This window comes from Emydura macquarii, unplaced genomic scaffold (assembly GCF_026122565.2).
Source record: "Emydura macquarii macquarii isolate MOO-44397 ecotype Brisbane River unplaced genomic scaffold, CSIRO-AGI_Emac_v2 contig_1947, whole genome shotgun sequence".
Classification (NCBI taxonomy): domain Eukaryota; kingdom Metazoa; phylum Chordata; order Testudines; family Chelidae; genus Emydura; species Emydura macquarii.
Window position 1 is genome coordinate 829,873 of NW_027132084.1, and position 15,701 is coordinate 845,573.

The window sequence follows — 15,701 nt, forward strand, 5'->3', positions numbered from 1 at the left end:
CCATTAGATTGTGTTATACCTTTCTCAGCTAGACTGAAGAGCCCATTATTCAGTATCTGTTCCCCATGTAGGTGCTTATAAACTGTAATCAATTCATCCCTTAACCTTCTCTTTGTTAAACTAAATAAATTAAGCTCTTTGAGTCTCTCACTATAAGCCATGTATTATAATCCTTTAATTGTTCTTGTGGCTCTCCCCTGAACCCTCTCCAATTTATCAACCTTTTTCTTTAATGGTGGATACCAGGCCTGGACACAGTATTCCTGCAGTGTCGCACCAGTGCTAAATGCACAGGTAAAATAACCTCACTACTTCTATTTGAAATTTCCCTGTTTACGCATCCAAGGACCACATTAGCCCTTTTGGTTACAGCATCACAGTGGGAGCTCATCTTCAGCAGATTATCCATGACAACCCCAAACCTTTCTTAGAGTCACTGTTTCCTAAGAGAGAGTCCCCCATAGCATAAGTATGACCTACATTCCTTGTTGCTATATACATTTAGTAGCACTAAAACACATATTGTTTGCTTGTGTGCAGTTTATCAAGCACTCCAGATCACTCTGTCTTAGGGCATGTCTTAAATCGACCTATGCTAAATCAACTTACAATCACCATGGGTTCATGTCCACACTACCTTTCTTTTGTCAGTGGTACGCGTCTTCACCAGGAGCACTTCCCTCGACTTAAGAGGGGCAGTCGGGGGGAAGAAGGGAGTTACTTCTGCTGGGCTCTCAGCTCCCTGCTCCCAGGAGCCCGGTTGCCCCTACTCCCCCGGGCTCTCAGCTCCCTGCTGTCAGGATCCCAGTTGCCCCCACAGGCTCTTGGGCTCCCAGTCGGGAGCCAAGATCCTCTGTGCAGCGGAGCTCCCCCCAAGGAGCTCAAGGGTGACAGCCAGGGGCTGTGAAATTGACAAGAATGACAGCCAACAGCTGATATAAGTAACCCACAGTGTCTACCCGGACACTGCATTGCCCTAATGTAATTACTGATGTAAGCCCAACCCCTCTTGTGGAGGTAAGAGTTAATATGTTGGTGTAGCAGGGTACTCACATTGGCAGGGAGCAAGGCTGAGGCATGTACGCTGACATAATTAGGTCGATGTAAGCTGCCTCGATGTCAGGCTAACTCTGTAGTGTAAACCAAGACTTAGAGAACTGTCCCCTTCATTATTTACCACTCCGCCAATTTTTGTGTCATCTGCAAACTTTATCAGTGATGATTTTACATTTTCTCCCAGGTCACTCATAAAAAGTATTAAATAGAGTAGGCCAAGAACTGATCCCTGAGAGACTCCACTAGAAACATACTTGTTCGATGGTTCCATGTTTCCAATCATATTTTGAGATCTATCAGTTAGCCATATTTTAATCCATTTAATGTGTGCCATGTTAATTTTATATCATTCTAGTTTTTTAATCAAAATGTCACACAGAACCAAAACAATGCCTTACAGAAGTCTAAGCATATTGCATCAACACTATTATCTTTATCAACCAAACTTGTCATCTCATCAGAAAAAGATACCAAGTTATTTTGTCAAGATCATTTTTCCCATAAACACATGTTCCTTGGCATTCATTATATTATCCTCCTTTAACGTTTATTAAGTCCCAAATCAGCCACTCCATAATCTTTCCAGTAATCAATGTCAGACTGACAGGCTATACATATCTTGGTCATCCTGTCTACTGTTTTTTAAATATTTGCATGACATTAGCTTTCTTTTAGTCTTCTGGACCTTCCCCAGTGTTTCAAGACTTATTGAAACCTATTGACATTTTACTGAAAAGTAATCATATTGTTTTAATCAAAATTATTTTGCTCTTTGCCTGTCATTCAAAGATCTCATAATGCTTTACATCAACGTAAGAAATGAAACAATATGCAAGTAGTAATTAGCCTAATTAATGTGGTATAAAAGGGGACCATTCATAGTTGTCCTGTGTCTAGAAGCTATAGATTTATATTCATAGTGCTATTACTACGTATCTTTTTCACTTGGAAAGAGCACAGCTATGTCCTATTACCTGGCTCAGGTGCCCATCCATAATGTGGGCATATAAATAGAAAAGAAGAAAAATTAGATACTTACAGAGCAGTAGGGAATACCTACTTTCTATCTCATTTACCAATAATGTTCAAGAATGATTCTCATATCTTTTAATATGAAGTTAGTCTGATAAATTTTTCTGTCATTTCAGCTTTTCCTATCTCTTAAACATAGCTCTACAGTTTCAACTGTAGATGTGTCACTGCTAACGTGTAGAAGCAATTTCCAGACAGATCTGGCCTGTGCAGAAGATGGAATGGCTTTCTCTATTGCCCAATAAAGCCACATTAGGGTTGTTTTTAAGTTTTGTCTGCATTCTGGCACTACCAAATGATGAAAGGCTGAATTCCATATCTATCTGAGCCATTCTCATCAGATGTGCAGGAAGTCTTTGCGTCCAAGCACTATATTATTGCCTAGATCCATTTTCACAAAATGATAGAAAAATCAACAGGTTCTATGTATTATTGTAGCATATTAATCTTGCCCTACAGTCCCTTGTAGTTGGCTCTCAGTGCACTAAAGCCACCTTCCTTTCCTCCTCTGTACATTGCATCACCAGGATCACATTCTCAGGTCTCTTGTTAACTGTTGCAGTCACCCAAAACTACAAGCCATAGTATAGGAATATCCAAAGAACTGTCCCAGGACCAAATACAGACAGAGACCCTAGTGTGCAGGGGGAGGAGTAGACATTGTGAAGAAAACCAATCAAGACAGGAATAAAGAACACAGACTTTATGGGAGAGAGCAAAAAAATGAAAGTGGAGACAGACTAGGAACAGCCATGGAAGGACAGAGTTTGGGGAATAAAAAGTTCACAGAGAGGGAGGGAGAAAAAGACAAGGAAGAAAAAGCAACAGAAAGAAGAAAATGAATTATGGGAAGAGGAAAACAAGGCAATGCATAGCTTAGAAAACTGCCTTAATTATCCATGTTCCTCCACGTTACTGTATTTCTCTGTCAGGAACAGGAGAGTTGAAAGGAAGGGGAATCCACTTTCACTTGGATAGTAGTAGGGTGGTGGAGGGAAGAAAAGATATTTTCAGGATGACTGCGGCTGACAGCCAGGGACACAGCAGCGCCTAAGTTTTCTAATTTGAGCATTGCTTCTCTCTGTAACCACAGAATGAGGACAATGCAGGTCAACTAACAGTTTTATTGCTAAAACAACGAGAGTCCTGTAGCACTTTAAAGACTAACAAATTAAATTTCTGTAGGCATAAGCTTTCATTGGCTGCAACCCACTTCTTGCATCTGACAAACTGGGTTGCAGCCTACGAAAGCTTACGCCTACAGAAATTTAATTTGTTAGTCTTTAAAGTGCCACAGAACTCTCGTTGTTTTTGCTGTACACAGACTAACACGGCTACCCCTCTGGAAGTTTTATTGCTAGTGACCTCAAACCAGCTACGCGTATGTGTCTATCAAGGAAGATGCAAGAACGTATGGCTGCACGTGTTTAATGGATAAAAACATTTGTGTACAAACACATGCAAATTAATGCGATCCTCAAGCTCATGACATATTGCCAACCTGGCCCTTTGTGTGCAAGGTTTAGATACCTCTTCGGTAGCCTGATGCTGCTGTATGTTTGTTTCCAAGGGTTTGTCATCTAAATCTTTCTTGTTCAGCAACACAAAAAGCAGCTTATTTAGGAAGTGCACACATGACAGAGGCACAGAGCACAGGAATCCCAAATCAATTTTGTAACAATCTGAACTGCTGCTATAATTGCTTTAAAAATCTGAAAACTTATGGCTAGATCCTCAGCTAGTATAACTCAAGTTAGTTCCATTGACTCCTGGCCTTTTTATCATCATCATTATTAAATCATCATCATCATCATCAATTATTTGTATTCTGGTTGTCTCTAGAGGCCCCAATCAAGGATCATGCTCTTTTATGGCAGTCATGGTAAACACACATAACAAAAAGATGGTCCCTACCTCAAAGTATTTACAGAAAAATATTCAATGGAATAGGTTACTTTTCCCTCCCATTTGGCCTACATAAAAGGCTTCCAACAACTGTGAAATGTGGGATCTTCTCCTCAACAGATATTTGTTCTGTGTACTCAGAGACTTATGTGTTGACTTGAGTAAACACTCATTTGCTTCCTTTTTGCATCTTTTAGCCCTGCACAGTCAACATATATAGAGGAAAGGGAGCTAGATTCTTTTCCTTCTTGTGCATGAAATAACTGTTTACTAAGTTTCAATGAATTCCCCTTATGGAACCCCATAAAAACAATGTAGTTGTACAGGAGTCCCCAAGAGCAGAATCCGTGTGCACATTGTGCTTAGCCTTAGTCTCGGTTGGCGATTCTAGATGCTACTATAATACAAACAGCCAACAGTAAAGATGAGATTTGTTTACGAGGCATAAGGAAGAAAGAAAACTCAGCATGGCCTTATGATCACAATTAATTTTCAGGGCCAGAAGTTATATATCTGTAAACATAGCACATTTGATATGGAGTAAATGAGACACAATGAACATGGCAACATCTGGTGCCATTTTACAGTCACGCTTCAGAGCGGAACAACATTTCACTATGAGCTACCTGGAGAAAACCATGTATGAGGCTTTGAAATGCTTGCTATTATTTTTTTAAATAATATTATATGCCAACAGCATGCTCATTTTTGTGCAAAATGCGTTAGTTACCATTCTGCTAACAGTCTAACAAGACAAGACTTGAGTTACCAACTGTGGAGTGAGAGAAATAGGATCAAACTAATACCATTTTCATACACATATATGCATTTGCTTTTGATTATTTTACAAAAAACTGATAAAGTGCCAATTATCTCCATTTGTTCTTTAGGCCTTCTTGTGCCATGATTTCAGCCTAGTCATTATGGGCTAGGATACAAAGCTTTGACCCGCTCTGGTTGTCTTTGAACAGAAATAGCGTGGTATTTGATTTTTCTCCAAACAGCACACATAATTGGAATTTGTCTGTGTGATGGTTTGGTTCTATCCAAATAAACACTAATGGCTCATTTTACACCCAGCCTATGCAACATAACCAATCTCATTAAGTAATCAGGTCTAGGAAAGACAATGGGGAATGAAAGATAGATTCACTGAAATTAAAATGATACCTGGTAAAAACTATTAACCACACCACTGGTTTTAGGAACAAGACCATTTTATCCTTGGGGCTAACAGCTTAGGGGTGTATAGGAATCAGCCCTGAGAGCCTGAATCTCTGTCACTCTTCTAGCTGATGTGATGGCTATTAGAAAAGCCATCTTCAAAGATAGATGATGGTAAATACATACCCTAAACAGTTCACAGGGAGTGTATCTGAGTCAGTAAAGACTGAATCAAAATCCCACAGGTTTATGAATCAGTGCAACATTTCCTTAAGAAAAAGTATTAGAGGGTTGAGAGAAAATCGAAGTCCCTTCCAGGAATACAGTAGGCTGTAGTAGCTGTCAAATGCACCCTTGCCATGGATAAAGGCAAACCTGACTTGGTTAAAGATAAAGGTAGTCTAGAATTATTAGGAAATGGTACATATCAGCAACTGGGGAAGGAAATGTCATCCTCTTGACATTAGTGCACGCCACAAATTTCTACCACTTTAACAGCAGAAGTAACTCTAACAGAGGGATTTGGGATTTCCAATAGAGTTCACAGACTTCCTTTCAAAATTGGAAAGTTCCCCTGCTAAGACCCCACAAAGAAGACTGACAGGTAAAAAGACTTGAAAACTTTTTTTTAAAAACACTGCACAATCACCTGAAACAGCCTCAAAGCTTTGGATATGCTCAAGGAGCCATTCTGAAACCAATCAAAAAAAGCTTCTAATTGGGTCACGTAGGCTCTATTTTGGCCTCTACCTCCTCCATAACAAAGTAGGAAAATCCACACAGCTACTGCAGAAGCCTTGAAGGCACTATTTTTATTTTAAGTTATTCTGTTTGGTACAACTGCAGTAATGGTAATGGAATGCCAGCATGTGCTCCAATAATCGTTTACTGCTTCTAAAATAAACCTCAAGACATGGTAACGAGGTGGCACTAGATCATTAGAGTAGAACGTAGACTCCTTCCAAAAACATTATTGCTTGAAGAGAGTTTGTCCCAGTTTTTGTAAAGATTGAAAATTTCATGTTTATCTTTCATTACAAGAATAAAGTGTTTCAGTAACCTGTCCTGTGTCCAAAAAACACTCTTCCTTTTTAGCTAAAAAGAAGGTAAACACAGGAAAAAATATTTCAACAGTGTTCTCAGAAACAAGTGTGCAAAGAAATCAGTCACAACTGGTCATATATAAAACCTGAAAATTAATGTGGGCACCAGCATATAATTGAGATTTTCTCTCTCTCTCTCTCTCTCTTTTTTAAAATCGCACTTTTTTATTTGTTCAGCCTTTATAAAATTAAGACTTTGATTATTGCACTTTAAATGGCCACAAGTAACTCTGTGTATAGGCTTACTCTTGATATTACTACTATTAGAGTTAGTGCTTGGAACCCTACATAGCCCACAACTAAATGCATTTCTGATTTGGGGAAAGAGAAATGTACACAAGAATGTTAGCTTTCATTTGGGAGGGATAACAGTTTTTAGCCCTTCTCCATTCAAAGATAGCCTTGAATAATAAAAACATTGTAAACTGATAGCTGGTGTTGAAAGAAATAAGCAGCAGGGATCTACTTCTGCTGTAGGAGGCATGGAGATATGACCCCCTTAGCACTTGCCTTCCCTCCCCTCATGTCCCCACCACATAAAGACATTTTATATAAAACGAGCTAGTCAAATTTGGGGTTTAAACAAATAATTTCACTAACCAACCCCACCACTTAGTTTGACCTTTAGAGTGATATGATTATCATGGACAGGAACTGGTTACATTAGAAAGGGGGGTCAAAAAATTGTTCCATGTGCAAAAATGCTAAGACTGGCTCTAACTGCTGTTCCTATAATTTGTCTGCTTCTCTAGATTCCTCTGAACACTAGGTGCTAATTTCTTAAATTGACAAGATGTAGAAATTTTCTGGGTAATTGCCACTGGAACTCAATGCATTTCACAAGTGTACAGCTACTTCCACAAAATTTACCCTGGATTCAGAATGCTGTTAATTCTTTCCATACACAGAAGTGCTGGGAGAAACAATGGGAAGAGGGAAGGGCATTGAAGACTCTTTACATTTCACTTGTTTTTTAAATAGGGTTTTTCCTTGCAGAAAGGTCAGTAGCAGTTACAAATAGAACCAGGTCTCCTGAAACTTGTGTTCTGCTCTTCCCCGCTACCTGTCTTCAGCAGGTCCTGATTATGTGTCATTTAAAGAGGGAATATGGGAAAGAAAGAAAAAAAAAAGCAGGGGGAGGGCAGAAAACTCTGACTGGGGAGAAAACAAAGACACTAAACAAGAAAAAGTAAAGAATTTGTTCTTTGCATTTTCAGATGTTCTCCTGCTTCTTCCTTTAATTCAACAAACAGCACTGAGACCTCAAAGAGAGAATCTCTTCCAGGAGATCTTAAAATAATGGTCTCTTAATATCGGATTGCTACTTTGTGCCTTCTGTATAGGCCTGTTCATTCTATTCTCTCATCCACCCCAGAATAAATAATTTAAGGATCTACTTCTCCCCGTTTTTTCTGTTATTCACTTAAATGTTACACTAAGTTCCTACAATGCCTTTTTGGAAATACACAGTGGTTAAAATAATCTAGGCAGGTGTAATCTAGCTCAGTTGCTATTCTCCCATATTGAAGTCTTTATGCTACAGAAAATGAGAACTAAATTAATGTCAATAGCCTTGTCAAGTTAAGGTACAATTTGCATGTCTGCCTTTTCTCTGAGAAAATTGTTGGAAATTACAGCTTTGCCTGAAATGATTCACAGCATGTGTCATATAAAGATTTTAAAATAAACTGTAGAACATCTGTGTTCCTTAGCTTTTAGAGTTGTTTGTGTCACACTTTCTAGTGTGACCTTAACATTAACATACACTAGCCTTTAGAGTATAAGAATACTGGAAATAGACTCACCCGGACATCAGTGGCATCTCCATGCCGGATAATACTGGCCCATGTTGTTGGCTCACTGCTACTTTCAAAGTAATGGAAGACCTTTAAGACTCGTTCAATGGCCCCTGGGGAACGCTCCATCCCAGTGCTGAGGTGTGTCTTTGCACTTGAACTTGGTGTATGATTCAAGTTTGGGTCAAGGTAAGCTGCTGCCATCGTTTTGCTAGATGCTAGGTATCTGTCATATTCTGGAAAAGAGTACAAATAGAAAATTAAATTATTCTGGTTTCACTGCACCCTCACAGTAATTCATATATACATCAAAATCTTTAAGACCAATCCTAAAGAAAAAGAGGATTTTTTTCAGACTTTTAACTCAGGGTCTTCAAGATTTAGTTATTTAATTTACTGCTATTTATCAAGCCCTACCCAAAGCTGTAACCATTATACATATTTTATAAAACACATGTACAAAAATCCTAGTGGATTAATATTCAGGAATACGCTCTGACTCACCCCTATACAAAATTCTCTCCCTTCAAACTATTCAATATCCACAAAAGCTTCTTCTGCCACTAACAAGATCATTTTCCCTCAACTTCCTCATATCTCTATCAACCCACTCCCATTTAAATTATAAAAAATCTATTATCTATTTAATTTATAAAAAATTAGCTCTAGTTTTACTGTGATTGCAACCCTGTGGTAGGGCTGTAACTCCTGTCAAAACTGGAAGGCTACTTCCTGAAGTGTCCTCTGAATAAGCCTTGTACCATTCCATGAAGGTCAACAATTCAGGCTGTAGGCAGAAAGGGATATGTCCCTCAACTGAGGACTCTGTACTAGAAGTCTCCCATCACCAACCCCACCTTTTAAACTAGGGCTCTATCGGATCAACACTACATGCTAATTGTGTTACATTACTGCATGAGAAAAATAAGATAGTCAGGACCCAAACCACTGAGAGCTGTAATAGCTAGAGCCTTGTAAATGTGCAGATACTTGCTTTATATCCGTGGATATCCATGGACCATGTATGCGGATTGATGTGGATCCAAATTTTATATCTAAACCTCTGCAAATCTGTGGATATCCATGGACCATGTTTGCAGATCACGGATCAGATATGGATACAAATTTTGTATCCCCGCAGGTTTCACTCTATGTATAGGTCAAAACCAATGGCACGTTCTTCACCCAGAAACCAAAGGAAGCCACTACTGACTATGGAGAAAAGGTATAATATGCCTACTACATGAAATACTGCATGGTAAGTGGCATAGAAGTGCATTCTGTGATAGCTGAAATTTCCAAGTGGTCTTTAAGCGCAGGCCCCCATACAGCACATTAGAGTAATTCTTCCTGGCGGTGAAAGGCGTGGATCACTGTGGCAAGATCTGCTTCCAAAAGAAACGGTTGCTGCTGCTAATGAGTCAACCATGAGCAGATGAGGTTCAGACATCATCAGCAGCTTGAAAACCTTGAAAACCAGCTTGAGTAACAAATGGCAGACATATGCCCTCAATCAAGGAAGCTGATATAATTCCAACCGTTTCTCCCTATTTGTACAATCCTAGACTAATATAGCTTGTTGAACTGTATCTCATTCAGACTGCAAAGACCATCTGAGGATACAGCCCTCCGAATTCTAACAATACTCCTTACCTCATCATTAAATGCTGATGTATTTTTTCTGGATAATTGCCACTGGAACTCTATGCATTTCACAAGTGTACAGTTACTGCCACAAAATTTATCCTTGATTCAGAATGCTGTTAATTCTTTCCATACATGGCAATGCTAGGAGAAACAGTGGGACGAGAGTGGGAAATAATGGGGTGCACCACAGTCACTGCTGTTTCATCTGAAGATGGGTGTTATGGAAATTTATGTGAGCTTTGAAAGCACTTCAGAAGACTCTTCTGAAGGAGAAGTGACTGAATTGTGGGCAAATATATGCTGGATTTTTTACCTGCTTGCCTTCTGGTTGCAGACGAATTTAGTCTGAGGATGGTCACTATTAAAAGAAGGGATGAAAATCAGAAGAAAATATACTCCAGAAGACACTGCTAAATTGTGATATCTGAGGAAAAGCTACACTCTTGTCTACTAGCTAGAAGGAGGGAGAGTAAAGATAGCTGGGTTCTATTCTTAGCTAACAGACTTTATTCAAATAACATAAAGCCAAATTCTGATACTACTACTTCCACTGAACAGCTAGATGCTACTCAATGCAAGAGAATCTGACTCTTAATATCTCTGTGCCTTATTTTACCCACCTGCCAGAAAGTGATGATATTTCTACTTCACAGGGACTTTGTCAGACAACTATGCTTTGAAATCTTCAAGATGAAAGGTGCTATATAGTATTACCTCTGTTTGGTTCTCAGGCAAAAAACAGGAAGGCATCTAAACATTCTATGTACCACAGTAATAAATTAACATCTATATAAAAAACAATCTAACAAGTCTGCATAGGTATCTTCCACTTCTTGAGATTTGGTTTTTGTAAGACTGGAATCTGTGTTTGTCAAATCACGCCCAACACCTCAAATGAGTCTTATTGCTGCCTGGTTGTGTCCTACTCTCATTTCAGTAGATCAACAAACATGCATACTGAATGAGTAGCAAGCCCTTCCTTATCCACATGTGCACCATCCTTCTCTGACCCCCATCCATACTACACAAACATGATCCAGATACCCAGGGCAAACTGATAATGAGAGGACTCCACTGAACTTCCTCAGAGAGTCAGTCCTCTGGGGGTCATCTTTGCTGCGGAAGAGTGCTAATCATTCTAGCGTCATTTTTTGCCTGAAAGCTAAGCTGAATGTAAAAAGTCTTCCCTGGTAGATTAATAAGATTATAGGATCATTGTATACTGGTAAACATTTTAGAACAGTCTTCCAGAAAAAGTTAAAATAGTAAATGTAAAGCTTGGTGACTGGAAAGTAAGGAAGTTCATTATTACACTCTACTGAGCTCAACTCTTAATCGTTCTCAATGGTGCAACTTCTCACTCAATTGATCTGCTTCCTGTTTGTATTCAGAGTAACAGGGGAGCCTTGCAGGGGAAGCACTGTTGCCTCGTGCAGTGGTTCTCAACCAGGGGTACGCAGAAGTCTTCCAGGGTGTACATCAACTCATCTAGATATTTGCCTAGTTTTACAACAGGCTACATGAAAAACACTAGTGAAGTCCATACAAACAAATTTCATAGAGACAACGACTTGTTTATACTGCTCTATATACAATATCAGTGTTTCTAAACCTGGGGGTCATGATTTATTTTTTAATTATATGATAAAAATGAGAGAGTAAGCAGTTTTTCAGTAATAATGTGCTGTGACACTTTTGTATTTTTGTGTCTGATTTTGTAAGCAAGTAGTTTTTAAGTGAAGTGAAACTTGGGGGACTCAGACAAATCAGCCTACTGAAAGGGGTACAGTAGTCTGGAAAGGCTAAGAACCACTGGTCTAGTGGATAGAGCACTGGATTGGTACTCAGGAGATCTCACTTTATTCTTGCATTTGCCACTGGCTTACTATGTGACCTTGGGTAAGTCACTTCATCTCTCTGTGCCTCAATTTCATCATCTGTAAAATGGGATAATGATACTGACTTCCTTTGAGAGATATATCCATTGATAAAAAGTGCTAAGTATTATTACTGACAAAAGATTTTTAATAGATATCATTGCCTTTAGCCTGGGAGAGCCAGCACAGCTATGGGACAGGAAAGTGCATTCTTTTCTCGCTAACACATGACAAAAATTATCATCTACAGGTCTAATTGCAGACTCTTTATTGTTGGTCACATGGGAGACAGAAAGAATCCATCTTTTAAGACCAGGATTTATTTGCGTAATTTTTTCTTGTAAACTGAACAGATTTCATATGGAAATTATGGAGAAAATACACATAGAAATACACAGTGTAATTTTTAAAGGGCCACTTTTCAGAGTAGAACCACAAAGTCACTCCAAAAAGATACTTCTTATCTTCCAAGCAGTTGTCATAAACAGCATATCAGCTGGATTTCAGCAACTTTATTTCAACAAATCCCAGTCTGATAACAAACCACTTATTCCTCAATGGGCTTTTGAAAAAGAAATCCACCATACGTTTTCTTCAGCCAGTGCTAGTAGCCAATGATTTAAAAAAAGGTGAGAGATGTCTGTATCACAGCAACATGTATTAACAGCTTTCATTCAGAAGTTTATCCAGAAATGCATAGCTTTCCTGCTACCACCCCACCAAAAAAAAAAGTTTGCTTGCATTTTATAATTTCTTTTAAAGCATTAAGTTAAACTTCACCCGAATGATTCACTACATGGCATTTTTAAATGAATTAAAGAATAGCACAGTTAATCAAAATTCAGCTGCCCATTCTGCCCAGAGAATATTGCCTAAATACAGACTGTATCTTCAAATTTATTGTACCTGATGATGATTCAGACAAAAGATTTACTGTCACCTTTTCAGTTAAATATTTTGCAAATTTTAATAAGCAGACTTGTAATAAACAAATAATTAGTCACAATGTCAATAGAGATTTAGCTGTACAAGTTATATATAAAAACCTCAAGATAAAGATTTCCTGCATTTCCACTGGATGAATACTTTGGGTGATTTAATATTCTGAGGGGCTATGAGACAGCTATTCAGAGTAGGCTGCTATGAAGCACTATGATCACTACACAATGGACATGTTAATCATGCATTTGTCCTAAATTTCACAAGTCCATCGTGGCAAAAATCAATTTATAAGTTCGTACATCCCCTAAACTAATTTAAATCTTTATTAAACCAGACTCCTTCATTTATATATTTTTGCTGCTGAACCAGTCTGTTTCAATGACTTGTATGCCACTTTTGCTAACTGTTACTGAAGGATTAGCTTTCGCCTATTTATTATTTAATATGTGTATTGAGCACTGCATTTTGGGACTAAAATACATCATAAGACATGAATATTTAAGTAGTGTTGACACAACTGGCCAAAAGATTTTGTACTTTAGATTAATATTTCAATCCACGTACTAACAATCTGACATAAAGAAGTGTTAAATATCTCCTGACTCTCAAAATGTGCCCCTTCCGAATAATCCCACGGCACTCACTACTGACATTTCTTAAACATTTAGTTTAACCCACTTTTACTGTCATCTTATTTCTTGCTCTACGCTACTCAGCAACTCTCTCTGGAGTTGGCACCAATTTCTATTCTAAGTATCATACTATGCAGTTGCACCAATTACTTCAGTAATGAGGAAACATTCACAGTGCAGGGAACACAAGGAAACCAATGTCAATTAACTTTAATTAGTACAAGGTACCCAGATAGATAGAGATTTCATTTTCCTCTGCAAAAAGATACTGGTATTGAAGAACTTGAATGGTTAATTCTCACTACTTAGTTTGCTTTCATGTCTCCATGGAGTTTAGGTAACTATATTAACTTCGCCCAAAGTCCCCTTGAAATTTGTATTTTAAAGAAAAAATTCTTAACCCAGTCAGATGATTCATATTTTAATTCAATTATGACTTATCTGATACACTGCTGCTTCAACAGATACTGTCGGGCACTAGTTAGGCAACTGACAAGTTGAAACTTTCGTATTCCTGCTCAACTCTGTACAAAAAGTGTTATTTCATCCTCCAACCCACTCTCATCCTGTGTATATTGTCTAGTTAACACATCCTGTCTGGAACCTAGACTGAAAATTCTTTGCACTGGGGACTTTTTCTCTGTCTGTATAGCAGCTTGCACAATGAGGTCCTGAACCTTCATTGAGGTGCCCAGATACCACTACTATAAAATACAATAATCTCATTTTTGCATCTCTTATTTGTTGCCTACCTTTTATAGAGTGCACAAGTCATTGAGAATGGTGGGAATATACATTTCTGAAATAAATCACAAGGAAATGAGCAGCCAATTTTCTACAGAATCTAGTTAAAAATAAATGTAATATATACTTTCAAGTCATACATCATATCCTGGCAATATGTTCAACCATAAAGGCTACAAAATAAACTGGCAAACTAAACCATCTGAACCTGAAGTCAGTTTTCTTTACAATACATATTGGTATTGTTCTATAAATTCCCTAAGCAGGTCAAGATGGTCTTCTAAGTAACATTATTTGCAACAAACTGAAGAGTTGTGCTCTGCAAGTATCATAAACACTCAAAATATAAAGAGTAAATTAGTGCAAAATGGTCATAATCCAGATCATCTTCACAGAGATGAGAACAGGAAATATCCTCCCTAGAGGAATTCACAGAAAGAAGAAACCAGGTGCCATAAAGATGCACTTCCATTTCTTAACACGTTTGGATCTCTTTTACCATTTAACCTTAACTCTGACTTTTCTAGATTTATGAGGCTTGATTCTGGGATAATTTAACCATTCCTGTAATGTATGTTGCCCTATATTCCTGATGTGTATTCCCAACTTTAACTCTTAACACAGTTTTTGTCTATGATTTATATTATTAATCTTAGTCATTTTTTCATAAAAATCAGTGTCATCTTGAGTAGTTTATAAACATATACACAGCCAGTATACACACAGAGTAAACTCGGTCCTAAAAATACTCAATAGCAGCTATTATTCATGTAGAATGAAAACAGTCTATTATAAACTAATAACCTGTAACATTTTTAGAGTTAATTCTGCTTTAATTCAAGCAAAAAAAGAGAAAGCTATTAAACAAAATTATTTTTCCAGATCTCCCAAACAAAAATTGGTTAAACTAAATTACACTAGCTTTTATAAAATTCAAAAACCTGCATAGCATTCAGAACTTGTACAGAATTTTAGTTTTAAGCCTGATGCAAACTAACACCATTGAGTTACTAGTTCTCTGAAGAGCAGGAATTTCTAGTGTAAAAAAAAATTAACTATAGCAAGTGTCATGCACCCCATACATAGAATACTATGCTCCTGGTAATCATTCCTTTCTTGTGCATTAACACTTCATACTGAAAACACCCAGTTTTCCTTGACGTTTTTAAATGAACCATACACATTCCTTAAAAAAAAAAAAAAAAAAGTAAGGATGATCAACAGGTCTTTTCTACACCCAGATTTTATGATACTTCAATGGCGGTGTTACCCCAGAATTTGACATTCTTGCATGTTCCCCAGAACTTGACAGTACAGAAGTCAGCCATTTTGTATGTTCAGCCACTGCCAGCTGAAAACCAAACATCACATAGCTAGGAATAATCTTAGGTTTTTGTGAGACAAGGTCAGACAACTGCATACTTACAATTTGCTAATCAGAATAGGAGGATGGGATAGAAAGTTATGGAAGGGAGTAAGTGAAGAGCAATCTTGGTTTTAAGTGTCCCTGATATATTGTTATAATGGCCAGAAATATTAAAAGTGTTTTGAGATAATGAGTAGTTTACTGAAATTAGGAGAACTGATGATTCACTAGGTGTCACTATAGGTTATGTGCTTTGTTAGAGTTAGCTATAAGAGGTTAGGTATATGTAAATATCTCAAGGCAATCCGAGGGAGTTTTCCTTCTGACATCTAAACTCACCATCAGCTGGACCGACAGAGGGCCCTTGGAAGACTGGCTGGTGATTATTCAAAACAGTCTCTGGGTAACTATATCTAGGATGTCCTAAACCGATTGCA

At 37.9% G+C, this 15,701-nt stretch overlaps 1 protein-coding gene across 6 annotated transcripts in view; it reads right to left on the reverse strand.

Annotated features, from left to right (window-relative positions):
- PTK2 (protein tyrosine kinase 2) overlaps window positions 1-15,701 on the reverse strand; it is a 340,248-nt gene that overhangs the window by 188,261 nt on the left and 136,286 nt on the right. For all 6 annotated transcript variants that reach the window (XM_067558327.1, XM_067558324.1, XM_067558323.1 and 3 more), the window contains one exon: window positions 8,066-8,292. In XM_067558327.1, the coding sequence (XP_067414428.1) occupies window positions 8,066-8,292 (227 nt within the window). The remainder of the gene's footprint in view (window positions 1-8,065; window positions 8,293-15,701) is intronic.